Source organism: Oncorhynchus kisutch, linkage group LG29 (assembly GCF_002021735.2).
Source record: "Oncorhynchus kisutch isolate 150728-3 linkage group LG29, Okis_V2, whole genome shotgun sequence".
NCBI lineage: Eukaryota > Metazoa > Chordata > Actinopteri > Salmoniformes > Salmonidae > Oncorhynchus > Oncorhynchus kisutch.
In genome coordinates this window covers 7,172,198-7,196,469 of record NC_034202.2, presented here as the reverse complement: position 1 = coordinate 7,196,469, position 24,272 = coordinate 7,172,198, and the positions used below count along the sequence as shown (strand labels likewise).

The 24,272-nt window shown below is 46.5% G+C and overlaps 1 protein-coding gene across 1 annotated transcript in view; it reads right to left on the bottom strand.

Moving 5' to 3' along the window:
- LOC109873554 (synaptic vesicle glycoprotein 2C) overlaps positions 1–24,272 on the bottom strand; it is an 82,821-nt gene that overhangs the window by 11,327 nt on the left and 47,222 nt on the right. Inside the window, exon 4 of the mRNA XM_031809632.1 lies at positions 10,590–10,741. Within this exon, the coding sequence (XP_031665492.1) occupies positions 10,590–10,741 (152 nt within the window). The remainder of the gene's footprint in view (positions 1–10,589; positions 10,742–24,272) is intronic.

The window sequence follows — 24,272 nt, the reverse complement described above, 5'->3', positions numbered from 1 at the left end:
TTCTATGGTTATGTCAGGGAGATACCAGAAGTGTAAGGGGGAGTTATGGTGATATCACAGTATTGTAAACCAAATCCACAAACAGCATTGTAAACCAAATCATGTCTGTTTGAGGGTTGTGTGTGTGTGTGTGTGTGTGTGTGTGTGTGTGTGTGTGTGTGTGTGTGTGTGTGTGTGTGTGTGTGTGTGTGTGTGTGTGTGTGTGTGTGTGTGTGTGTGTGTGTGTGTAGACTCTACCAGTACAAATCTCATTAGGAGAATTATAGTGGACTGGAGGGTATGGCTGACTGATTCACACACACGTATGCACACGTACAAGCATCCTCGAGCACACACACACAACACGATTTATTGAGCTACGCTATGCAGTATAATGCAATCTCACACCACACACACATAAACACCTGCAGTATCCTTGGTCTCAGCGCATTGCCCACGACCAATGTTAAATCACTGAGCAAATTTCAGGTCTACTGAGCGCAAACTTGAACGTCGTAAAAATGTGCAACTTCCAGCGCACGCTTACTGTGAACACTGTGGCTGTACCCGCTTGAAGTTATTATTATTATTATTATTAGTAGTCATTTTTTACCTCCTTTTTCTCCCCAAATTCGATCTTGTCTTATCGCTGCAACTCCCCGGCGGGCTCTGGAGGTGGAGGTCGGATCGTGCGTCCTCCGAAACATGAAACTGCGCTTCTTAACACCTGCCCGCTTAACCCGAAAGCCAGCTGCACCAATGTGTCGGAGGAAACACCGTTCAACTGACAACCGAGGTCAGCCTGCAGACGCCTGGCCCACCACAAGGAGTCGCTAGAGTCACTGAGCCAAGTAAAGCACGACCGGCCAAACCCTCCCAAAACCCGGATGACACTGGGTCAATTGTGTTCCGCCCTATGGGACTCCCGATCACGTCCGGTTGTGACACTGCCTGGGATCGAATCCAGGTCTGTAGAAACGCCTCTAGCACTGCGATGCAGTGCCTTAGATTGCTGCGCCACTTGGGAGGCCCTTCAGTTAGTTTTAACAGTGGTCAGGTACTGTATATTTTTTGTATTAGTATTTCACTGTTCAACATTTACTGTACAGCTGGAGCTAGAAACACAAGCATTTCGCTGCATCTGCTTTAAAGGAGTAGTTCACTATTTTACATCTTGATGTTAGAAGGTTCCTCGCCCTGAAAGTAGTCTACAAGCCAGGAGAAACTGTAATCCATTGTTCAGTTCAAGGGCGTAACTTTGTGTTGGATTTTGGGGGTCAATGGGTTTCCGTTGTCAACAGGGGGACCTGGCGGTACAGTATGCAGTCGGATCTCCCATACCCCACATGGGAGATTTAAAAAAAACATTAAAAAGTTGTGAAATTGTTATTACTGGTTAATTTTGAAGTGAAAATACATTTGAAAAAATGTGCTGTTAAATTGGTTAATATACTACAATCACAACGGAAACACCACTATTTTTCTATATTACTTTAAACTGTGTTCTTACTTTTAACAGTTCAGAAAGTCACCACCAGAACCCTTATTTAACTACATTTACATGTCAAAAACTATTATTCTATTTATGTACCCATCATTACGCTTGGCTAGTACATGGTCGTGAATAACTCATTTCTTATACCCAATTAACTTAAAAGGAGTCGAGGGAATCTGAGTTCACAAACTTCTTACTTGGTTACACAATTTAATTGCAGTGTTAATTCATAAAATAATTCAGTGACAGTCAAACTACACTACATGACCAAAAATATGTGGACACCTGTTCGTCAAACATCTCATTCTAAAATCATGGGCATTCATATGAAGTGTCCTCCCTTTGCTGCTCTAACAGCTTCCTCTCTCCACTCCATTCAGCCACAAGAGCATTAGTGAGGTCGGGCACTGATGCTGGGCGATTAGGCCTTTGGCTCGCAGTCAGCGTTCCAATTCATCCCAATGGTTTTTGATGAGGTTGAGGCCAGGGCTCTGCGCAGGCCAGTCAAGTTCTTCCACACAGATCTCGCCAAACAATTTCTGTATGGACCTCGCTTTGTGCACGGGGGGCATTGTCATGCTGAAACAGAAAAGGGCCTTCCCCAAACTATTGCCACAAAGCGCACACCACCCACCACTTCTGTCCACTAATGTCCAGTCCCTAGTTAACAAAGTCGACAAAATTAGGGCAAGAGTTGCTTTCCAAAGAGGTATCCGGGATTGTAACATAACATGGAAACATGGCCAAATACAAAGTGTAGTTATTCCCTCCGTAAGGCAATCAAATGAAACCAAATGAAATCTGAATGTAGGCAACAACATTTGGTATAGCACGTGGGCTAGAGTCAGCAAAGATGAGGAGTTGAACTGATAGTTCCAATCCTGTGTGCAACTTAAATTGCTGTGCAACATGCTTTACCAGACTGCCTTATAACTCAAATTCCAAATTCTCACCTGATGACCTGTTATCTGTTATTACTCTCCCTGTGCCTCAACATGGCAGGGATCTCCCTCTACTAACTGTCCCTGACCCCCCTGTACTGTCAGTAAAGAGGAGGAATTGAACTGATAGGGCTTTTTAACTCAAAATTCTCACTTGATAACCTGTTCATCTTCTCCCTGCTTCAACATGGACGGTGCTCTCTCTCTAATCTCTCTCACTCACTATATTGCTCTCTCTCACTCACTTTGAACCCAGCCATAATCATATGATCAACTATGATCTACTGCTTCTTATCTGAAGCTGCAATTGAAAAGGCAAAGGGGAAGCTCCAGATACTGTGCTGGCTTTGGTCAAAGATGTTGTATTACCAACCCAAGATAGACCACAGCCTGTCATTTCCAACGGGAGCAAATGAGTCACAGTGGGCAGAACAAGCAACGAGGTGGGCAGAGCCAAACACGAGCTAGTGAGATCATATTGCCACATTCTAGCATGTAATCACGTTTTTTTTGTTTTTGGAACACCTACTATGTGATGTACATACGTGCAATAACCCAATTCGCCCTTGCACTCTTTCTAAAAAAATGCAATTTTTGCATTGAGATGTATTGAGATCAAATGTTTCATAGATGAGAAAATTTGCAGAATGTCGGACAAATTCCTTCTCACTCCACCTTCTCCCACTGCTGGTCACTGGGATTCCTCTCATCACCAAATTCCATCTCGCTCCACCTTCTCCCACTGCTGGTCACTGGGATTCCTCTCATCACCAAATTCCATCTCGCTCCACCTTCTCCCACTGCTGGTCACTGGGATTCCTCTCATCACCAAATTCCATCTCGCTCCACCTTCTCCCACTGCTGGTCACTGGGATTCCTCTCATCACCAAATTCCATCTCGCTCCACCTTCTCCCACTGCTGGTCACTGGGATTCCTCTCATCACCAAATTCCATCTCGCTCCACCTTCTCCCACTGCTGGTCACTGGGATTCCTCTCATCACCAAATTCCATCTCGCTCCACCTTCTCCCACTGCTGGTCACTGGGATTCCTCTCATCACCAAATTCCATCTCGCTCCACCTTCTCCCACTGCTGGTCACTGGGATCCTCTCATCACCAAATTCCATCTCGCTCCACCTTCTCCCACTGCTGGTCACTGGGATTCCTCTCATCACCAAATTCCATCTCGCTCCACCTTCTCCCACTGCTGCGTCACTGGGATTCCTCTCATCACCAAATTCCATCTCGCTCCACCTTCTCCCACTGCTGGTCACTGGGATTCCTCTCATCACCAAATTCCATCTCGCTCCACCTTCTCCCCACTGCTGGTCACTGGGATTCCTCTCATCACCAAATTCCATCTCGCTCCACCTTCTCCCACTGCTGGTCACTGGGATCCTCTCATCACCAAATTCCATCTCGCTCCACCTTCTCCCACTGCTGGTCACTGGGATTCCTCTCATCACCAAATTCCATCTCGCTCCACCTTCTCCCACTGCTGGTCACTGGGATTCCTCTCATCACCAAATTCCATCTCGCTCCACCTTCTCCCACTGCTGGTCACTGGGATTCCTCTCATCACCAAATTCCATCTCGCTCCACCTTCTCCCACTGCTGGTCACTGGGATTCCTCTCATCACCAAATTCCATCTCGCTCCACCTTCTCCCACTGCTGGTCACTGGGATTCCTCTCATCACCAAATTCCATCTCGCTCCACCTTCTCCCACTGCTGGTCACTGGGATTCCTCTCATCACCAAATTCCATCTCGCTCCACCTTCTCCCACTGCTGGTCACTGGGATTCCTCTCATCACCAAATTCCATCTCGCTCCACCTTCTCCCACTGCTGGTCACTGGGATTCCTCTCATCACCAAATTCCATCTCGCTCCACCTTCTCCCACTGCTGGTCACTGGGATTCCTCTCATCACCAAATTCCATCTCGCTCCACCTTCTCCCACTGCTGGTCACTGGGATTCCTCTCATCACCAAATTCCATCTCGCTCCACCTTCTCCCACTGCTGGTCACTGGGATTCCTCTCATCACCAAATTCCATCTCGCTCCACCTTCTCCCACTGCTGGTCACTGGGATTCCTCTCATCACCAAATTCCATCTCGCTCCACCTTCTCCCACTGCTGGTCACTGGGATTCCTCTCATCACCAAATTCCATCTCGCTCCACCTTCTCCCACTGCTGGTCACTGGGATTCCTCTCATCACCAAATTCCATCTCGCTCCACCTTCTCCCACTGCTGGTCACTGGGATTCCTCTCATCACCAAATTCCATCTCGCTCCACCTTCTCCCACTGCTGGTCACTGGGATTCCTCTCATCACCAAATTCCATCTCGCTCCACCTTCTCCCACTGCTGGTCACTGGGATTCCTCTCATCACCAAATTCCATCTCGCTCCACCTTCTCCCACTGCTGGTCACTGGGATTCCTCTCATCACCAAATTCCATCTCGCTCCACCTTCTCCCACTGCTGGTCACTGGGATTCCTCTCATCACCAAATTCCATCTCGCTCCACCTTCTCCCACTGCTGGTCACTGGGATTCCTCTCATCACCAAATTCCATCTCGCTCCACCTTCTCCCACTGCTGGTCACTGGGATTCCTCTCATCACCAAATTCCATCTCGCTCCACCTTCTCCCACTGCTGGTCACTGGGATTCCTCTCATCACCAAATTCCATCTCGCTCCACCTTCTCCCACTGCTGGTCACTGGGATTCCTCTCATCACCAAATTCCATCTCGCTCCACCTTCTCCCACTGCTGGTCACTGGGATTCCTCTCATCACCAAATTCCATCTCGCTCCACCTTCTCCCACTGCTGGTCACTGGGATTCCTCTCATCACCAAATTCCATCTCGCTCCACCTTCTCCCACTGCTGGTCACTGGGATTCCTCTCATCACCAAATTCCATCTCGCTCCACCTTCTCCCACTGCTGGTCACTGGGATTCCTCTCATCACCAAATTCCATCTCGCTCCACCTTCTCCCACTGCTGGTCACTGGGATTCCTCTCATCACCAAATTCCATCTCGCTCCACCTTCTCCCACTGCTGGTCACTGGGATTCCTCTCATCACCAAATTCCATCTCGCTCCACCTTCTCCCACTGCTGGTCACTGGGATTCCTCTCATCACCAAATTCCATCTCGCTCCACCTTCTCCCACTGCTGGTCACTGGGATTCCTCTCATCACCAAATTCCATCTCGCTCCACCTTCTCCCACTGCTGGTCACTGGGATTCCTCTCATCACCAAATTCCATCTCGCTCCACCTTCTCCCACTGCTGGTCACTGGGATTCCTCTCATCACCAAATTCCATCTCGCTCCACCTTCTCCCACTGCTGGTCACTGGGATTCCTCTCATCACCAAATTCCATCTCGCTCCACCTTCTCCCACTGCTGGTCACTGGGATTCCTCTCATCACCAAATTCCATCTCGCTCCACCTTCTCCCACTGCTGGTCACTGGGATTCCTCTCATCACCAAATTCCATCTCGCTCCACCTTCTCCCACTGCTGGTCACTGGGATTCCTCTCATCACCAAATTCCATCTCGCTCCACCTTCTCCCACTGCTGGTCACTGGGATTCCTCTCATCACCAAATTCCATCTCGCTCCACCTTCTCCCACTGCTGGTCACTGGGATTCCTCTCATCACCAAATTCCATCTCGCTCCACCTTCTCCCACTGCTGGTCACTGGGATTCCTCTCATCACCAAATTCCATCTCGCTCCACCTTCTCCCACTGCTGGTCACTGGGATTCCTCTCATCACCAAATTCCATCTCGCTCCACCTTCTCCCACTGCTGGTCACTGGGATTCCTCTCATCACCAAATTCCATCTCACTCCACCTTCTCCCACTGCTGGTCACTGGGATTCCTCTCATCACCAAATTCCATCTCGCTCCACCTTCTCCCACTGCTGGTCACTGGGATTCCTCTCATCACCAAATTCCATCTCGCTCCACCTTCTCCCACTGCTGGTCACTGGGATTCCTCTCATCACCAAATTCCATCTCGCTCCACCTTCTCCCACTGCTGGTCACTGGGATTCCTCTCATCACCAAATTCCATCTCGCTCCACCTTCTCCCACTGCTGGTCACTGGGATTCCTCTCATCACCAAATTCCATCTCACTCCACCTTCTCCCACTGCTGGTCACTGGGATTCCTCTCATCACCAAATTCCATCTCGCTCCACCTTCTCCCACTGCTGGTCACTGGGATTCCTCTCATCACCAAATTCCATCTCGCTCCACCTTCTCCCACTGCTGGTCACTGGGATTCCTCTCATCACCAAATTCCATCTCGCTCCACCTTCTCCCACTGCTGGTCACTGGGATTCCTCTCATCACCAAATTCCATCTCGCTCCACCTTCTCCCACTGCTGGTCACTGGGATTCCTCTCATCACCAAATTTGTCCGGATGCTTCAGATTTATACATCCAGTGAAGGCTCATTCTTCAATCTGTGCTTTGGAGCTAGTTTAGCTAGCTAATGTTAGCCTAGCAAAAATAGCCAACTTAGCATTGGGTCACTCGGTATAAAACATTTTTTTACACAATCTTATATCATCAGCAGTAGTTTGCTAGTTAAACAACAACATAGGAATACATTTATGAAATGTTCATGAACTTTTACTCGTTTGAAACTCTCAAAACATTTATACATTGGAGCGCTCATGAATATAGCTGCGCTACCTCTCCTCAGCAAACACCACAAAGTGAGAGAGAGTAGTGCACGCTGTTGAACTGTTACTGCAGACCAAAGCAATACATTGGGCAGGCTGCCTCCTCATAAAATTAGAAACTGAGTCACTGTGGTGCAAAGCCACATAAAGCCATTAGCTGCCTGGCACTTTACAGTGGGGATGTTTTTCCAATCAAACTCATCATATTATACAGAATATTTTTGCACGCCCAATTTTTCAGTTTTTGATTTGTTAAAAAAGTTTGAAATATCCAATAAATGTCGTTCCACTTCATGATTGTGTCCCACTTGTTGTTGATTCTTCACAAAAAAATACAGTTTTCTATCTTTATATTTGAAGCCTGAAATGTGGCAAAAGGTCGCAAAGTTCAAGGGGGCCGAATACTTTCGCAAGGCACTGTATTATTGGGGGAGTTAAATTGACCTGTTTCTAATATTAGGGAGCGGGGAGTTTCAGTTTTTCTTTAAACAGCCATGACAAACTTCAGCTAACTTTAGCCACCGCTAGCTAAAGATTTATGGAAGTGATGGGTACATGTAAAAATATATATATATATTTTTAAAAACGGCCAAATCACCTATAGGTATCATCAAACCAAATATGGAGTTGACTTCAGGTGGTTTGGAAATGATATATTTTTTAAGATAACATGCCCACCGTCACTTTAGAGAAGAATGAACCATGGGTTACAGTTTCTCCTTGCTCATAAACTACCTCCAGGGTCAGGAACCATCTAACATCATGTTGTAAAATAGTGAACTACTCCTTTAACATCTGCTAATCTGTGTACATGACAAATAAACCCCGATTAGATTTGCAATTTGAGTGTACAGTATACAGTAACCACAGACATGCACAGCTCCTCACAGACACACTTCACATACAAAACATTACGGCTGTGAGGTTACGCCCCTCAACTTAATTCAGCAAACACACACACAGACACTCAGGTTTTCCAGGAAGAGGAGTCCTGCAGCCTCTGGCCAGCAGCAGTCAATGAAGAGTCCACTGCGGCAGAACCTATGACACACACACAGCTGCTTCACACAGAGAGACAAAGGTGTTAACGGTGTGTGGTGCGTGTGTGTGTGTGAAGACATGTCGTGCGTTTTATGTCGAGTGCGTTTTTACCTTCTGCACTCAACAGTCTTTTATAGTAAATCAATGACTTCACTGATAATTCTACACCTGCCTACACCCACACTACATTGCATACACCACCATGCATTCACCACACCTCTTCAATCACCCCCCCTCCTTCGTCTCTATCCTTCATTTGCTCTCCCTTTCTCTCAATTCACCAGTCTTTCTTTTTCCTGTTCACGTTCTCCCTCATCCCTTCTCCCTCTCTCTCTCCCCCTGTCTCTCCCACTCTGCTTTTCTTTATCGATCACCCTCTGTCCCTCCCTCCCTCTCTCTCTCCCCCTGTCTCTCCCACTCTGCTTTTCTTTATCGATCACCCTCTGTCCCTCCCTCCCTCGTCCCTTCTCCCTCTCTCTCTCCCCCTGTCTCTCCCACTCTGCTTTTCTTTATCGATCACCCTCTGTCCCTCCCTCCCTCTCTCCCTCCCCCTGTCTCTCCCACTCTGCTTTTCTTTATCGATCCCCCTCTGTCCCTCCCTCCCTCGTCCCTGCTCCCTCTCTCTCTCCCCCTGTCTCTCCCACTCTGCTTTTCTTTATCGATCACCCTCTGTCCCTCCCTCCCTCGTCCCTGCTCCCTCTCTCTCTCCCCCTGTCTCTCCCACTCTGCTTTTCTTTATCGATCACCCTCTGTCCCTCCCTCCCTCATCCCTGCTCCCTCTCTCTCTCCCCCTGTCTCTCCCACTCTGCTTTTCTTTATCGATCACCCTCTGTCCCTCCCTCCCTCGTCCCTGCTCCCTCTCTCTCTCCCCGTCTCTCCCACTCTGCTTTTCTTTATCGATCACCCTCTGTCCCTCCCTCCCTCTCTCCCTCCCCTGTCTCTCCCACTCTGCTTTTCTTTATCGATCACCCTCTGTCCCTCCCTCCCTCGTCCCTGCTCCCTCTCTCTCTCCCCCTGTCTCTCCCACTCTGCTTTTCTTTATCGATCACCCTCTGTCCCTCCCTCCCTCGTCCCTGCTCCCTCTCTCTCTCCCCGTCTCTCCCACTCTGCTTTTCTTTATCGATCACCCTCTGTCCCTCCCTCCCTCTCTCCCTCCCCCTGTCTCTCCCACTCTGCTTTTCTTTATCGATCACCCTCTGTCCCTCCCTCCCTCGTCCCTGCTCCCTCTCTCTCTCCCCCTGTCTCTCCCACTCTGCTTTTCTTTATCGATCACCCTCTGTCCCTCCCTCCCTCGTCCCTGCTCCCTCTCTCTCTCCCCGTCTCTCCCACTCTGCTTTTCTTTATCGATCACCCTCTGTCCCTCCCTCCCTCTCTCCCTCCCCCTGTCTCTCCCACTCTGCTTTTCTTTATCGATCACCCTCTGTCCCTCCCTCCCTCGTCCCTGCTCCCTCTCTCTCTCCCCCTGTCTCTCCCACTCTGCTTTTCTTTATCGATCACCCTCTGTCCCTCCCTCCCTCGTCCCTGCTCCCTCTCTCTCTCCCCCTGTCTCTCCCACTCTGCTTTTCTTTATCGATCACCCTCTGTCCCTCCCTCCCTCGTCCCTGCTCCCTCTCTCTCTCCCCGTCTCTCCCACTCTGCTTTTCTTTATCGATCACCCTCTGTCCCTCCCTCCCTCTCTCCCTCCCCCTGTCTCTCCCACTCTGCTTTTCTTTATCGATCACCCTCTGTCCCTCCCTCCCTCGTCCCTGCTCCCTCTCTCTCTCCCCCTGTCTCTCCCACTCTGCTTTTCTTTATCGATCACCCTCTGTCCCTCCCTCCCTCGTCCCTGCTCCCTCTCTCTCTCCCCGTCTCTCCCACTCTGCTTTTCTTTATCGATCACCCTCTGTCCCTCCCTCCCCCTCTCTCTCCCCCTGTCTCTCCCACTCTGCTTTTCTTTATCGATCCCCCTCTGTCCCTCCCTCCCTCTCTCAGTCTTTCCTTCACCCTTTAAATATCCCTGGCACCGCCCACATAAATCATCTTCACTTCTCCTTCCCTCTTTCTTTTTCTTTCCTTCTCTTTCCCTCTTTTCATTCCTCTCGATCTCCTTCTCTTTCCCTCTTTTCATTCCTCTCCATCTCCTTCTCTTTCCCTCTTTTCATTCCTCTCCATCTCCTTCTCTTTTCTAACTGTTGGCCCTCTCTCCTCTATTCTGTCCTTTCTTTCTCTAATCCCCTCTCGTTCTCTCTTTCGTCCCTCTTCTCTCGCTTTGGTTGCTGTTAAATATACTTGTCCATTCTAGGATACGGGTTGCAGCCCGTTCAGGCCTAAGTTGCTAATGTCAATCACGTGACAAATGTAACTTGCTGTAGAACGGTTATTATAGGAGAACTAAGTGAGTCACTCAGATAATCCTGTACCTGATAGGAGGACAGGGCTGTCAGTCACTCACCGTAGTGTGGTATGATGAGCCAGGCCATGGCCGAGGCGTAGATCCCTCCTATCATCCAGAACATGCAGAGCCAGCTCAGGTGCTCTCCTCTCTTCTCCCTCGCCAGGAACTCAGCAAAGTAGGGGAACACGATGGGCACAGCCCCACCAATCCTGCACGGGGACATGGGAAATATAGTCAGCACTATATGGACAAATTAACCGCAAAACATAGGGTCAATTTTTGGAGTGCCCCTTTTGTCCTTTTTGTCCGGTCATTGGTGTTGTATGTGTGTTTGTGTGAGCAGTTCAGGAAACATGGCTGCTCTCATCTAACGCAATAGGACTGAGCCTGGAGAGAGAAACAGAAAGACAGAACAAGAGAAATAAAGAGTTAGAGAGAGCAATAGAGAAAGAGCAATAGACAGACAGACAGCCAGACAGACAGACAGACAGACAGACAGACAGACAGACAGACAGACAGACAGACAGACAGACAGACAGACAGACAGACAGACGAGTGCGAGCAAGCAAGAGAGATCGAGATCTGGTGGATGCCAAAATCAATAGGCCATCAGAGGAACCAGCAGTTAGCAGCCACACAGCCTTTCATCTGGTCCCATTGGCAACACAGTACGACAGACATCAAACTATTAATAGATGACTATTTATCCGCAGAGGTGTAAAGTACTTAGGTAAAACTACTGTAAAGTACTACTTAAGTAGTTTTTTGGGGCATCTGTACTTTACTTTATTGTTTATATTTTTAACAACTTTTACTTTTACTTCACTACATTCCTAAAGAAAATAATGTCCATTTTACTCCATACATTTTCCCTGATAACCAAAAGTACTTGTTACATTTTGAATGCTTAGGAGGGCAGGAAAATGGTCCAATTTACATACTTATCAAGAGAATATCCCTGGTCATCCCTACTGCCTCTGATCTGGAGGACTCACTAAACAGAGAACATCCCTGGTCATCACTACTGCCTCTGATCTGGAGGACTCACTCAACAGAGAACATCCCTGGTCATCCCTCACTAAACAGAGAACATCCCTGGTCATCCCTACTGCCTCTGATCTGGAGGACTCATTAAACAGAGAACATCCCTGGTCATCCCTACTGCATCAGATCTGGAGGACTCACTAAACAGAGAACATCCCTGGTCATCCCTACTGCCTCTGATCTGATGGACTCACTAAACAGAGAACATCCCTACTGCCTCTGATCTGGAGGACTCACTAAACAGAGAACATCCCTGGTCATCCCTACTACCTCTGATCTGGTGGACTCACTAAACAGAGAACATCCCTGGTCATCCCTACTGCCTCTGATCTGGAGGACTCACTAAACAGAGAACATCCCTGGTCATCCCTACTGCCTCTGATCTGGAGGACTCACTAAACAGAGAACATCCCTGGTCATCCCTACTGCCTCTGATCTGGAGGACTCACTCAACAGAGAACATCCCTGGTCATCCCTACTGCCTCTGATCTGGAGGACTCACTCAACAGAGAACATCCCTGGTCATCCCTACTGCCTCTGATCTGGAGGACTCACTAAACAGAGAACATCCCTGGTCATCCCTACTGCCTCTGATCTGGAGGACTCACTAAACAGAGAACATCCCTGGTCATCCCTACTGCCTCTGATCTGGAGGACTCACTAAACAGAGAACATCCCTGGTCATCCCTACTGCCTCTGATCTGGAGGACTCACTAAACAGAGAACATCCCTGGTCATCCCTACTGCCTCTGATCTGGAGGACTCACTAAACAGAGAACAGCCCTGGTCATCCCTACTGCCTCTGATCTGGAGGACTCACTAAACAGAGAACATCCCTGGTCATCCCTACTGCCTCTGATCTGGAGGACTCACTAAACAGAGAACATCCCTGGTCATCCCTACTGCCTCTGATCTGGAGGACTCACTAAACAGAGAACATCACTGGTCATCCCTACTGCCTCTGATCTGGAGGACTCACTAAACAGAGAACATCACTGGTCATCCCTACTGCCTCTGATCTGGAGGACTCACTAAACAGAGAACATCCCTGGTCATCCCTACTGCCTCTGATCTGGAGGACTCACTAAACAGAGAACATCCCTGGTCATCCCTACTGCCTCTGATCTGGAGGACTCACTAAACAGAGAACATCCCTGGTCATCCCTACTGCCTCTGATCTGGAGGACTCACTAAACAGAGAACATCCCTGGTCATCCCTACTGCCTCTGATCTGGAGGACTCACTAAACAGAGAACATCCCTGGTCATCCCTACTGCCTCTGATCTGGAGGACTCACTAAACAGAGAACATCCCTGGTCATCCCTACTGCCTCTGATCTGGAGGACTCACTAAACAGAGAACATCCCTGGTCATCCCTACTGCCTCTGATCTGGCAGACTCACTAAACAGAGAATATCCCTGGTCATCCCTACTACCTCTGATCTGGAGGACTCACTAAACAGAGAACAGCCCTGGTCATCCCTACTGCCTCTGATCTGGAGGACTCACTAAACAGAGAACATCCCTGGTCATCCCTACTGCCTCTGATCTGGAGGACTCACTAAACAGAGAACATCACTGGTCATCCCTACTGCCTCTGATCTGGAGGACTCACTAAACAGAGAATACCCCTGGTCATCCCTACTACCTCTGATCTGGAGGACTCACTAAACAGAGAATATCCCTGGTCATCCCTACTGCCTCTGATCTGGAGGACTCACTAAACAGAGAACATCCCTGGTCATCACTACTGCCTCTGATCTGGAGGACTCACTAAACAGAGAATATCCCTGGTCATCCCTACTGCCTCTGATCTGGAGGACTCACTAAACAGAGAATATCCCTGGTCATCCCTACTACCTCTGATCTGGAGGACTCACTAAACAGAGAACAGCCCTGGTCATCCCTACTGCCTCTGATCTGGAGGACTCACTAAACAGAGAACATCCCTGGTCATCCCTACTGCCTCTGATCTGGAGGACTCACTAAACAGAGAACATCACTGGTCATCCCTACTGCCTCTGATCTGGAGGACTCACTAAACAGAGAATATCCCTGGTCATCCCTACTACCTCTGATCTGGAGGACTCACTAAACAGAGAATATCCCTGGTCATCCCTACTGCCTCTGATCTGGAGGACTCACTAAACAGAGAACATCCCTGGTCATCACTACTGCCTCTGATCTGGAGGACTCACTAAACAGAGAATATCCCTGGTCATCCCTACTGCCTCTGATCTGGAGGACTCACTAAACAGAGAACATCCCTGGTCATCACTACTGCCTCTGATCTGGAGGACTCACTAAACAGAGAACATCCCTGGTCATCCCTACTGCCTCTGATCTGGAGGAATCACTAAACAGAGAACATCCCTGGTCATCCCTACTGCCTCTGATCTGGAGGACTCACTAAACAGAGAACATCCCTGGTCATCCCTACTGCCTCTGATCTGGAGGACTCACTAAACAGAGAACAGCCCTGGTCATCCCTACTGCCTCTGATCTGGAGGACTCACTAAACAGAGAACATCCCTGGTCATCCCTACTGCCTCTGATCTGGAGGACTCACTAAACACATGCTTTGTTTGTAAATTATGTCTGAGTGTCGGAGTGTATAAAAAATAAAATAAACAAAATAGTAGAGTCTGGTTTGCTTAATATAATACATTTTAAATGATTTATACTTTTACTTTGACATTTGATACTTCAGTATATTGTGGTGGTGAAATGACAAGATTATGTTATAATTCTGTTATTGCATTGAATGGGTGTTTTATGCAACAGAATGGGCTTCTTAGAACTCTATTGTGTCTGTGTGAACTGAGAGGAGCTTCTGAGATTTAACTCTGGCAACTGATTTATGATGCCTTAGGTGATAAACCTAAGGAGCCACATTCAAATAATGTGAGGAAGATGACTCCAGTCTGACTTAGCATGCAATTCAAATAAAATTAAATTGTATTGGTCACATACACATGGTTAGCAGATGTTAATGCGAGTGTAGCGAAATGCTTGCGCTTCTAATTCCGACCATGGAGTAATATCTAACAAGGAATCAAACAATTTCACAACAACTACCTTATACACACAAGTGTAAAGGAATGAATATGTACATAACAATATGTGGATGAGCGATGGCCGAACGGCATAGGCAAGATGCAGTAGATGGTATAGAGTACAGTATATACATATGAGATGAGTAATGTAGGGTATGTAAACATTATATAAAGTGGCATTGTTTAAAGTGGCTAGTGATACATGTATTACATCCCATTTGTAATTATTAAAGTGGCTGGAGATTTGAGTCAGTATGTTGGCAGCCGCCACTCAATGTTAGTGATGGCTGTTTAACAGTCTAATGGCCTTGAGATAGATGCTGTTTTTCAGTCTCTCGGTCCCAGCTTCGATGCACCTGTACTGGCCTCGCCTTCTGGATGATAGCGGGGTGAACAGGCAGTGGCTCGGGTGGTTGTTGTCCTTGATGATCTTTTTGGCCTTCCTGTGACATCGGGTGGTGTAGGTGTCCTGGGGGGCAGGTAGTTTGCCCCCCCCGGTGATGCGTTGTGCAGACCTCACTACCCTCTGGTTGGCCTTACAGTTGTGGGCGGTGCAGTTGCCGAACCAGGCGGTGATACAGCCCGACAGGATGCTCTCGATTGTGCATCTGTAAATGTTTGTGAGTATTTTTGGTGACAAGCTGAATTTCTTCAGCCTCCTGAGGTTGAAGAGGCGCTGCTGCGCCTTCTTCACCATGCCGTCTGTGTGGGTGGACCATTTCAGTTTGTCCCTGATGTGTACGCCGAGGAACTTAAAACTTTCCACCTTCTCCACTACTGTCCCGTCGATGTGGATAGGGGGCTGCTCCCTCTGCTGTTTCCTGAAGTCCACAATAATCTCCTTTGTTTTGTTGACATTGAGTGTGAGGTTATTTTCCTGACACCACACTGCAAGGGCCCTAACCTCCTCTCTGTAGACCGTCTCGTCGTTGTTGGTAATCAAGCCTACCACTGTAGTGTCGTCTGCAAACTTGATGATTGAGTTGGAGGCATGCATGGCCACGCAGTCATGTGTGAACAGGGAGTACAGGAGAGGGCTGAGAACGCACCCTTGTGGGGCCCCAGTGTTGACGATCAGCAGGGTGGAGATGTTGTTTCCTACCCTCACCACCTGGGGACGGCCCGTCAGGAAGTCCAGGGACCAGTTGCGGGGTTGAGACCCAGGGTCTCGAGCTTAATGACGAGTTTGGAGGGTACTATGTTGTTAAATGCTGTGCTGTAGTCGATGAACAGCATTCTTACATAGGTATTCCTCTTGTCCAGATGGTTTAGGGCATTGTGCAGTGTGATTGAGATTGCGTTGTCTGTGGACCTATTGGAGCGGTAAGCAAATTGGAGTGGGTCTAGGGTGTCAGGTAGGGTGGAGGTGATATGGTCCTTGACTAGTCTCTCAAAGCACTTCATGATGATGGAAGTGAGTGCTACGGGGCGGTAGTCGTTTAGCTCAGTTACCTTAGCTTTCTTGGGAACAGGACCAATGGTGGCCCTCTTGAAGCATGTTGAATTGGTGTTTGTATAATGGAAGTTACCAGGGAGAGATGGCTCGGGTTGAGAGGAACCTCATTTTGGGGGGCCAAATCCTGGTTTCCTTACATTTAGAACAGTCTTCACAGCAGATACTGTCTCCTGTGAATTATTAATTTCTTTCATAGAAATCCTAACCTTTTGACCCATTCCACACATCAGTTGCTTGTCATGAACATCCAGGAGGATGGACTTTGCTATAAAATGCTGTGGCTTAGTCGTGGTGGTTGGGCTCTCCACGAATCACCTACGGGTGGGTCGTTGACGAGCTCCATTACTGCAGTACTTAAATAATTGTTTTGAAGAATTCTAAAAGTCTCTCCTTTCATTAAAATAATTACCACAACAATATTTTTGCAATTACATTTACTTTTGATACTTAAGTATATTTATAACCAAATACTTTTACTCAAGTCGTATTTTACTGGGTGACTCACTTTTACGTGAGTCATTTTCTATTGTAAGGTATATATCGATTTTTCCTGAAGTATCATTGGGTACTTTTTCCACCACTGTTTATCTGTCTATTTCTGCTGCTTTTGTTGTTAGGGTCTCTACTGATGGGTTTGTTCGGGAAGGGAACAAATGGTGACTCGTCTTGTGAACCTGAAAGTTACTGTCGCGCCCATAGAGAGCTGTTTATTCTCTGTTGGTTAGTGACTAGGGTGGGTCATCTGGGTGATTCATGATTTATGTTGGCCTGGCATGGTTCCCAATCAGAGACAGCTGTTTATCGTTGTCTCTGATTGTTGGATCATATTTAGGTAGCCATTTTTCCCATTGTGTTTTGTGGGATCTTGTCTACAGTTGGTTGCCTGTGTGCACACCAGTAGCGGCACGTTTCGGTTGTACTAGTTTTGTTTGGCGAGTTTCGGTTAATTAAAAATATGTGGTACACTACGTACGCTGCGCCTTGGTCCAATCATTTCGACGATCGTGACGGTTACTTTCTTCTCTGTCTTATTGAGAATAGAGTGGAAGTGAGTATAAGCTACCTGTAAGTGTAGCAATTCTAGGCAAATGGTTGTGGAAACCACCAGCTGGTGGCTATTGAAGAGATGAGGAGAGTCTTTAAATCAACATGGAAATAAAAGACAGGTATTGTATTAGAACACGTTGACGATAAGTAGGTCTGGTAGAGTGGAGCTGCAGTAAGGTGAAGTCTATGATACACACGCACGAACACACACGTGCACACAACCCACACAGGCTTACACACACACATGCACTCACACACACACACAGCTGAGTGTAAATCTATTGTGTTTCCCTGTCCAAGTGAAAACCTGCTTTAGAAACAGTCCTATGATTTATGAATCCCCTAAGGTTGAAACAGTGCTGTCTCGGATTCAATTACAGTTACTTTCAATGTAAAGCCACCGGAGAGCCAGGACAGGCTATTTTTATTTATTTATTTATTTTACCTTTATTTAACCAGGTAGGCAACTTGAGAACAAGTTCTCATTTACAATTGCGACCTGGCCAAGATAAAGCAAAGCAGTTCGACAGATACAGCGACACAGAGTTACACATGGAGTAAAACAAACATACAGTCAATAATACAGTATAAACAAGTCTATATACAATGTGAGCAAATGAGGTGAGAAGGGAGGTAAAGGCAAAAAAGGCCATGGTGGCAAAGTAAATACAATATAGCAAGTAAAACACTGGAATGGTAGATTTGCAGTGGAAGAATATGCAAAGTAGAAATAAAAATAATGGGGTGCAAAGGAGCAAAATAAATAAATACAAATTAAATACAGTTGGGAAAGTGGTAGTTGTTTGGGCTAAATTATAGGTGGGCTATGTACAGGTGCAGTAATCTGTGAGCTGCTCTGACAGTTGGTGCTTAAAGCTAGTGAGGGAGATAAGTGTTTCCAGTTTCAGAGATTTTTGTAGTTCGTTCCAGTCATTGGCAGCAGAGAACTGGAAGGAGAGGCGGCCAAAGAAAGAATTGGTTTTGGGGATGACTAGAGAGATATACCTGCTGGAGCGTGTGCTACAGGTGGGAGATGCTATGGTGACCAGCGAGCTGAGATAAGGGGGGACTTTACCTAGCAGGGTCTTGTAGATGACATGGAGCCAGTGGGTTTGGCGACGAGTATGAAGCGAGGGCCAGCCAACGAGAGCGTACAGGTCGCAATGGTGGGTAGTATATGGGGCTTTACTGATAAAACGGATTGCACTGTGATAGACTGCATCCAATTTGTTGAGTAGGGTATTGGAGGCTATTTTGTAAATGACATCGCCAAAGTCGAGGATTGGTAGGATGGTCAGTTTTACAAGGGTATGTTTGGCAGCATGAGTGAAGGATGCTTTGTTGCGAAATAGGAAGTCAATTCTAGATTTAACTTTGGATTGGAGATGTTTGATATGGGTCTGGAAGGAGAGTTTACAGTCTAACCAGACACCTAAGTATTTGTAGTTGTCCACGTATTCTAAGTCAGAGCCGTCCAGAGTAGTGATGTTGGACAGGCGGGTAGGTGCAGGTAGCGATCGGTTGAAGAGCATGCATTTAGTTTTACTTGTATTTAAGAGCAATTGGAGGCCACGGAAGGAGAGTTGTATGGCATTGAAGCTTGCCTGGAGGGTTGTTAACACAGTGTCCAAAGAAGGGCCGGAAGTATACAGAATGGTGTCGTCTGCGTAGAGGTGGATCAGGGACTCACCAGCAGCAAGAGCGACCTCATTGATGTATACAGAAAAGAGAGTCGGTCCAAGAATTGAACCCTGTGGTACCCCCATAGAGACTGCCAGAGGTCCGGACAGCAGACCCTCCGATTTGACACACTGAACTCTATCAGAGAAGTAGTTGGTGAACCAGGCGAGGCAATCATTTGAGAAACCAAGGCTGTCGAGTCTGCCGATGAGGATGTGGTGATTGACAGAGTTGAAAGCCTTGGCCAGATCAATGAATACGGCTGCACAGTAATGTTTCTTATCGATGGCGGTTAAGATATCGTTTAGGACCTTGAGCGTGGCTGAGGTGCACCCATGACCAGCTCTGAAACCAGATTGCATAGCAGAGAAGGTATGGTGAGATTCGAAATGGTCGGTAATCTGTTTGTTGACTTGGCTTTCGAAGACCTTAGAAAGGCACGGTAGGATAGATATAGGTCTGTAGCAGTTTGGGTCAAGAGTGTCCCCCCCTTTGAAGAGGGGGATGACCGCAGCTGCTTTCCAATCTTTGGGAATCTCAGACGACACGAAAGAGAGGTTGAACAGGCTAGTAATAGGGGTGGCAACAATTTCGGCAGATAATTTTAGAAAGAAAGGGTCCAGATTGTCTAGCCCGGCTGATTTGTAGGGGTCCAGATTTTGCAGCTCTTTCAGAACATCAGCTGAATGGATTTGGGAGAAGGAGAAATGGGGAAGGCTTGGGCGAGTTGCTGTTAGGGGTGCAGTGCTGTTGTCCGGGGTAGGAGTAGCCAGGTGGAAAGCATGGCCAGCCGTAGAAAAATGCTTATTGAAATTCTCAATTATGGTGGATTTATCCGTGGTGACAGTGTTTCCTATCTTCAGTGCAGTGGGCAGCTGGGAGGAGGTGTTCTTATTCTCCATGGACTTTACAGTGTCCCAGAACTTTTTGGAATAATCATGTGCAACAATCGCCAGCTAATCGTGCAGAGAGTGTATTAGCTAAGAGCAAAGGGCATATATTCTGTCAAAGTCTCTATATATCTGGTTATTCATCTTTTTGCAGACTTCCTTTCCATTTTGCAAAAGTCTGTACTTTATGTCAATGTGTCTCCATTTTCTTGTTTACAGTTTTCTTCAATCGCTAACAAGCACCGGTCAATACAGAAGCCATTTTTTCAAAACTCTTCAGTCTGCATTACTAACATGCATCGTGGCCAAACAGCTAATCGCACCTCCAAAACTCACTCAACCCACCAAAACACTTCATACAAGTCTCAAAATAAGCTTGTTCAACCATAACACTGACAACCATTCTCACTCAGAAAGCATGCAACACACTGACCTAAAAAACACTTCTCTTTCAATTCTCGATTGGATTCAGGTCTGGACTTTGACTTGGCCATTCTAACACCTGGATATGTTTATTTTTGAACCATTCCATTGTAGATTTTGCTTTATGTTTTGGATCATTGTCTTGTTGGAAGACAAATCTCCGTCCCAGTCTCAGGTCTTTTGCAGACTCCATCAGGTTTTCTTCCAGAATGGTCCTGTATTTGGCTCCATCCATCTTCCCATCAATTTTAACCATCTTCCCTGTCCCTGCTGAAGAAAAGCAGGCCCAAACCATGATGCTGCCACCACCATGTTTGACAGTGGGGATGGTGTGTTCAGGGTGATGAGCTGTGTTGCTTTTACGCCAAACATAACGTTTTGCATTGTTGCCAAAAAGTTCAATTTCAATCTGACCAGAGCACCTTCTTCCACATGTTTGGTGTGTCTCCCAGGTGGCTTGTGGCAAACTTTAAACGACACGTTTTATGGATATCTTTAAGAAATGGCTTTCTTCTTGCCACTCTTCCATAAAGGCCAGATTTGTGCAATATACGACTGATTGTTGTCCTATGGACAGAGTCTCCCACCTCAGCTGTAGATCTCTGCCGTTCATCCAGAGTGATCATGGGCCTCTTGGCTGCATCTCTGATCAGTCTTCTCCTTGTATGAGCTGAAAGTTTAGCGGGAAGGCCAGGTCTTGGTAGATTTGCAGTGGTCTGATACTCCTTCCATTTCAATATTATCGCTTGCACAGTGCTCCTTGGGATGTTTAAAGCTTGGGAAATCTTTTTGTATCCAAATCCGGCTTTAAACTTCTTCACAACAGTATCTCGGACCTGCCTGGTGTGTTCCTTGTTCTTCATGATGCTCTCTGCGCTTTTAACGGACCTCTGAGACTATCACAGTGCAGGTGCATTTATACAGAGACTTGATTACACACAGGTGGATTGTATTTATCATCATTAGTCATTTAGGTCAACATTGGATCATTCAGAGATCCTCACTGAACTTCTGGAGAGAGTTTGCTGCACTGAAAGTAAAGGGGCTGAATAATTTTGCACGCCCAATTTTTCAGTTTTTGATTTGTTAAAAAAGTTTGAAATATCCAATAAATGTCGTTCCACTTCATGAGTGTGTCCCACTTGTTGTTGATTCTTCACAAAAAAATACAGTTTTATATCTTTATGTTTGAAGCCTGAAATGTGGCAAAAGGTCGCAAAGTTCAAGGGGGCCGAATACTTTCGCAAGGCACTGTAGCATAATCACTCATACTGTACAGTACTGTGAGGCTTCTAGTTCTCATCAACATGTATAGTATAATCACTCATACTGTACAGTACTGTGAGGGTTCTAGTTCTCATCAACATGTCTAGTATAATCACTCATACTGTACAGTACTGTGAGGGTTCTAGTTCTCATCAACATGTATAGTATAATCACTCATACTGTACAGTACTGTGAGGGTTCTAGTTCTCATCAACATGTCTAGTATAATCACTCATACTGTACAGTACTGTGAGGGTTCTAGTTCTCATCAACATGTCTAGTATAATCACTCATACTGTACAGTACTGTGAGGGTTCTAGTTCTCATCAACATGTCTAGTATAATCACTCATACTGTACAGTACTGTGAGGGTTCTAGTTCTCATCAACATGTCATATATAATCACTCATACTGTACAGTACTGTGAGGGTTCTAGTTCTCATCAACATGTCTAGTATAATCACTCATACTGTACAGTACTGTGAGGGTTCTAGTTCTCATCAACATGTATAGTATAATCACTCATACTGTACAGTACTGTGAGGGTTCTAGTTCTCATCAACATGTATAGTATAATCACTCATACTGTACAGTACTGTGAGGGTTCTAGTTCTCATCAACTTGTCTAGTATAATCACTCATACTGTACAGTACTGTGAGGGTTCTAGTTCTCATCAACATGTATAATCACTCATACTGTACAGTCCTGTGACGGTTCTAGTTCTCCCTCTCCTGCATTTGGCCACAAGTTCTCATCAACATCACATCTTTTGTCGTCTCTGGCGATGCATCTTGGAAAGTATCTTCTGGAATGTCCCCACACCCCGCATTCATGTCCAGTGAGGACATCTGGTCATGTGGATGTTGGTCATAAACCTTCCACCTCCACGCAGAGAAACACTCCTCTATGGGGTTTAGGAAGGGGGGAGTGTGGAGGCAGGAATAGTACTGACGTCCTGGGATGTGCAGCAAATCAATCTGACTGCAGCAGAGTGGTGGAATGCCACATTCCCCTACCTTCGTTGTGGGGGATAGTTTCTTGCCCCTCTCTCCACTAGCACAAGCCGATTATGCAGGTCATCCAGAAAATAAATGAGCCTCTCTGAATTGTAGGGGCCAATGAGTGGTTTGTGTAACAGCAAACGATCATTGGGCAGTGCTGCACACATGGTGATGTTAGCGCCTCTCTGGCCTGGGACATCCACGGTTGCTCTCTGTTCAATCACATTTCTTACCCTGCGGCGTGTTTTTGCCAGGTTGAATCCAGCTTCATCCACAAAGATGAAAGCCAGGCAATACTGTCATCTCCATTACTCTCTAACATACAGTAAATACACAGATTTACAGGACTTTACATTATGCATAGCTGGGTATTGTGCCCTGTTTGGTTATTGAACAGACATCTTAGCTGGACATATTGATACCAGAGTTCTTTCACACGTTCACCGTTTCTCTCAAAGGGTGCAGTGTACAACTGCTTCCTCCTTATTGTATGTTTCTCTAGGACTCTGGAAATTGTTGTTGTGCTGACCGTATTCACATTCCCAACAGTGATATTGTCATTGTGCTGACCGTATTCACATTCCCAACAGTGATATTGTCATTGTGCTGACCATATTCACATTCCCAACAGTGATATTGTTGTTGTGCTGACCGTATTCACATTCCCAACAGTGATATTGTCATTGTGCTGACCGTATTCACATTCCCAACAGTGATATTGTCATTGTGCTGACCATATTCACATTCCCAACAGTGATATTGTCGTTGTGCTGACCGTATTCACATTCCCAACAGTGATATTGTTGTTGTGCTGACCATATTCACATTCTCAACAGTGATATTGTCGTTGTGCTGACAGTATTCACATTCCCAACAGTGATATTGTTGTTGTGCTGACCGTATTCACATTCTCAACAGTGATATTGTCGTTGTGCTGACCGTATTCACATTCCCAACAGTGATATTGTCGTTGTGCTGACCGTATTCACATTCCCAACAGTGATATTGTTGTTGTGCTGACCGTATTCACATTCTCAACAGTGATATTGTTGTTGTGCTGACCGTATTCACATTCTCAACAGTGATATTGTCGTTGTGCTGACAGTATTCACATTCCCAACAGTGATATTGTTGTTGTGCTGACCGTATTCACATTCCCAACAGTGATATTGTTGTTGTGCTGACCGTATTCACATTCTCAACAGTGATATTGTCGTTGTGCTGACCGTATTCACATTCCCAACAGTGATATTGTTGTTGTGCTGACCGTATTCACATTCCCAACAGTGATATTGTCATTGTGCTGACCGTATTCACATTCCCAACAGTGATATTGTCGTTGTGCTGACCGTATTCACATTCCCAACAGTGATATTGTTGTTGTGCTGACCGTATTCACATTCCCAACAGTGATATTGTCATTGTGCTGACCGTATTCACATTCCCAACAGTGATATTGTTGTTGTGCTGACCGTATTCACATTCTCAACAGTGATATTGTCGTTGTGCTGACAGTATTCACATTCCCAACAGTGATATTGTTGTTGTGCTGACCGTATCCACATTCCCAACAGTGATATTGTTGTTGTGCTGACCGTATTCACATTCTCAAAAGTGATATTGTCGTTGTGCTGACCGTATTCACATTCCCAACAGTGATATTGTTGTTGTGCTGACCGTATTCACATTCCCAACAGTGATATTGTCATTGTGCTGACCGTATTCACATTCCCAACAGTGATATTGTCGTTGTGCTGACCGTATTCACATTCCCAACAGTGATATTGTTGTTGTGCTGACCGTATTCACATTCCCAACAGTGATATTGTCATTGTGCTGACCGTATTCACATTCCCAACAGTGATATTGTCATTGT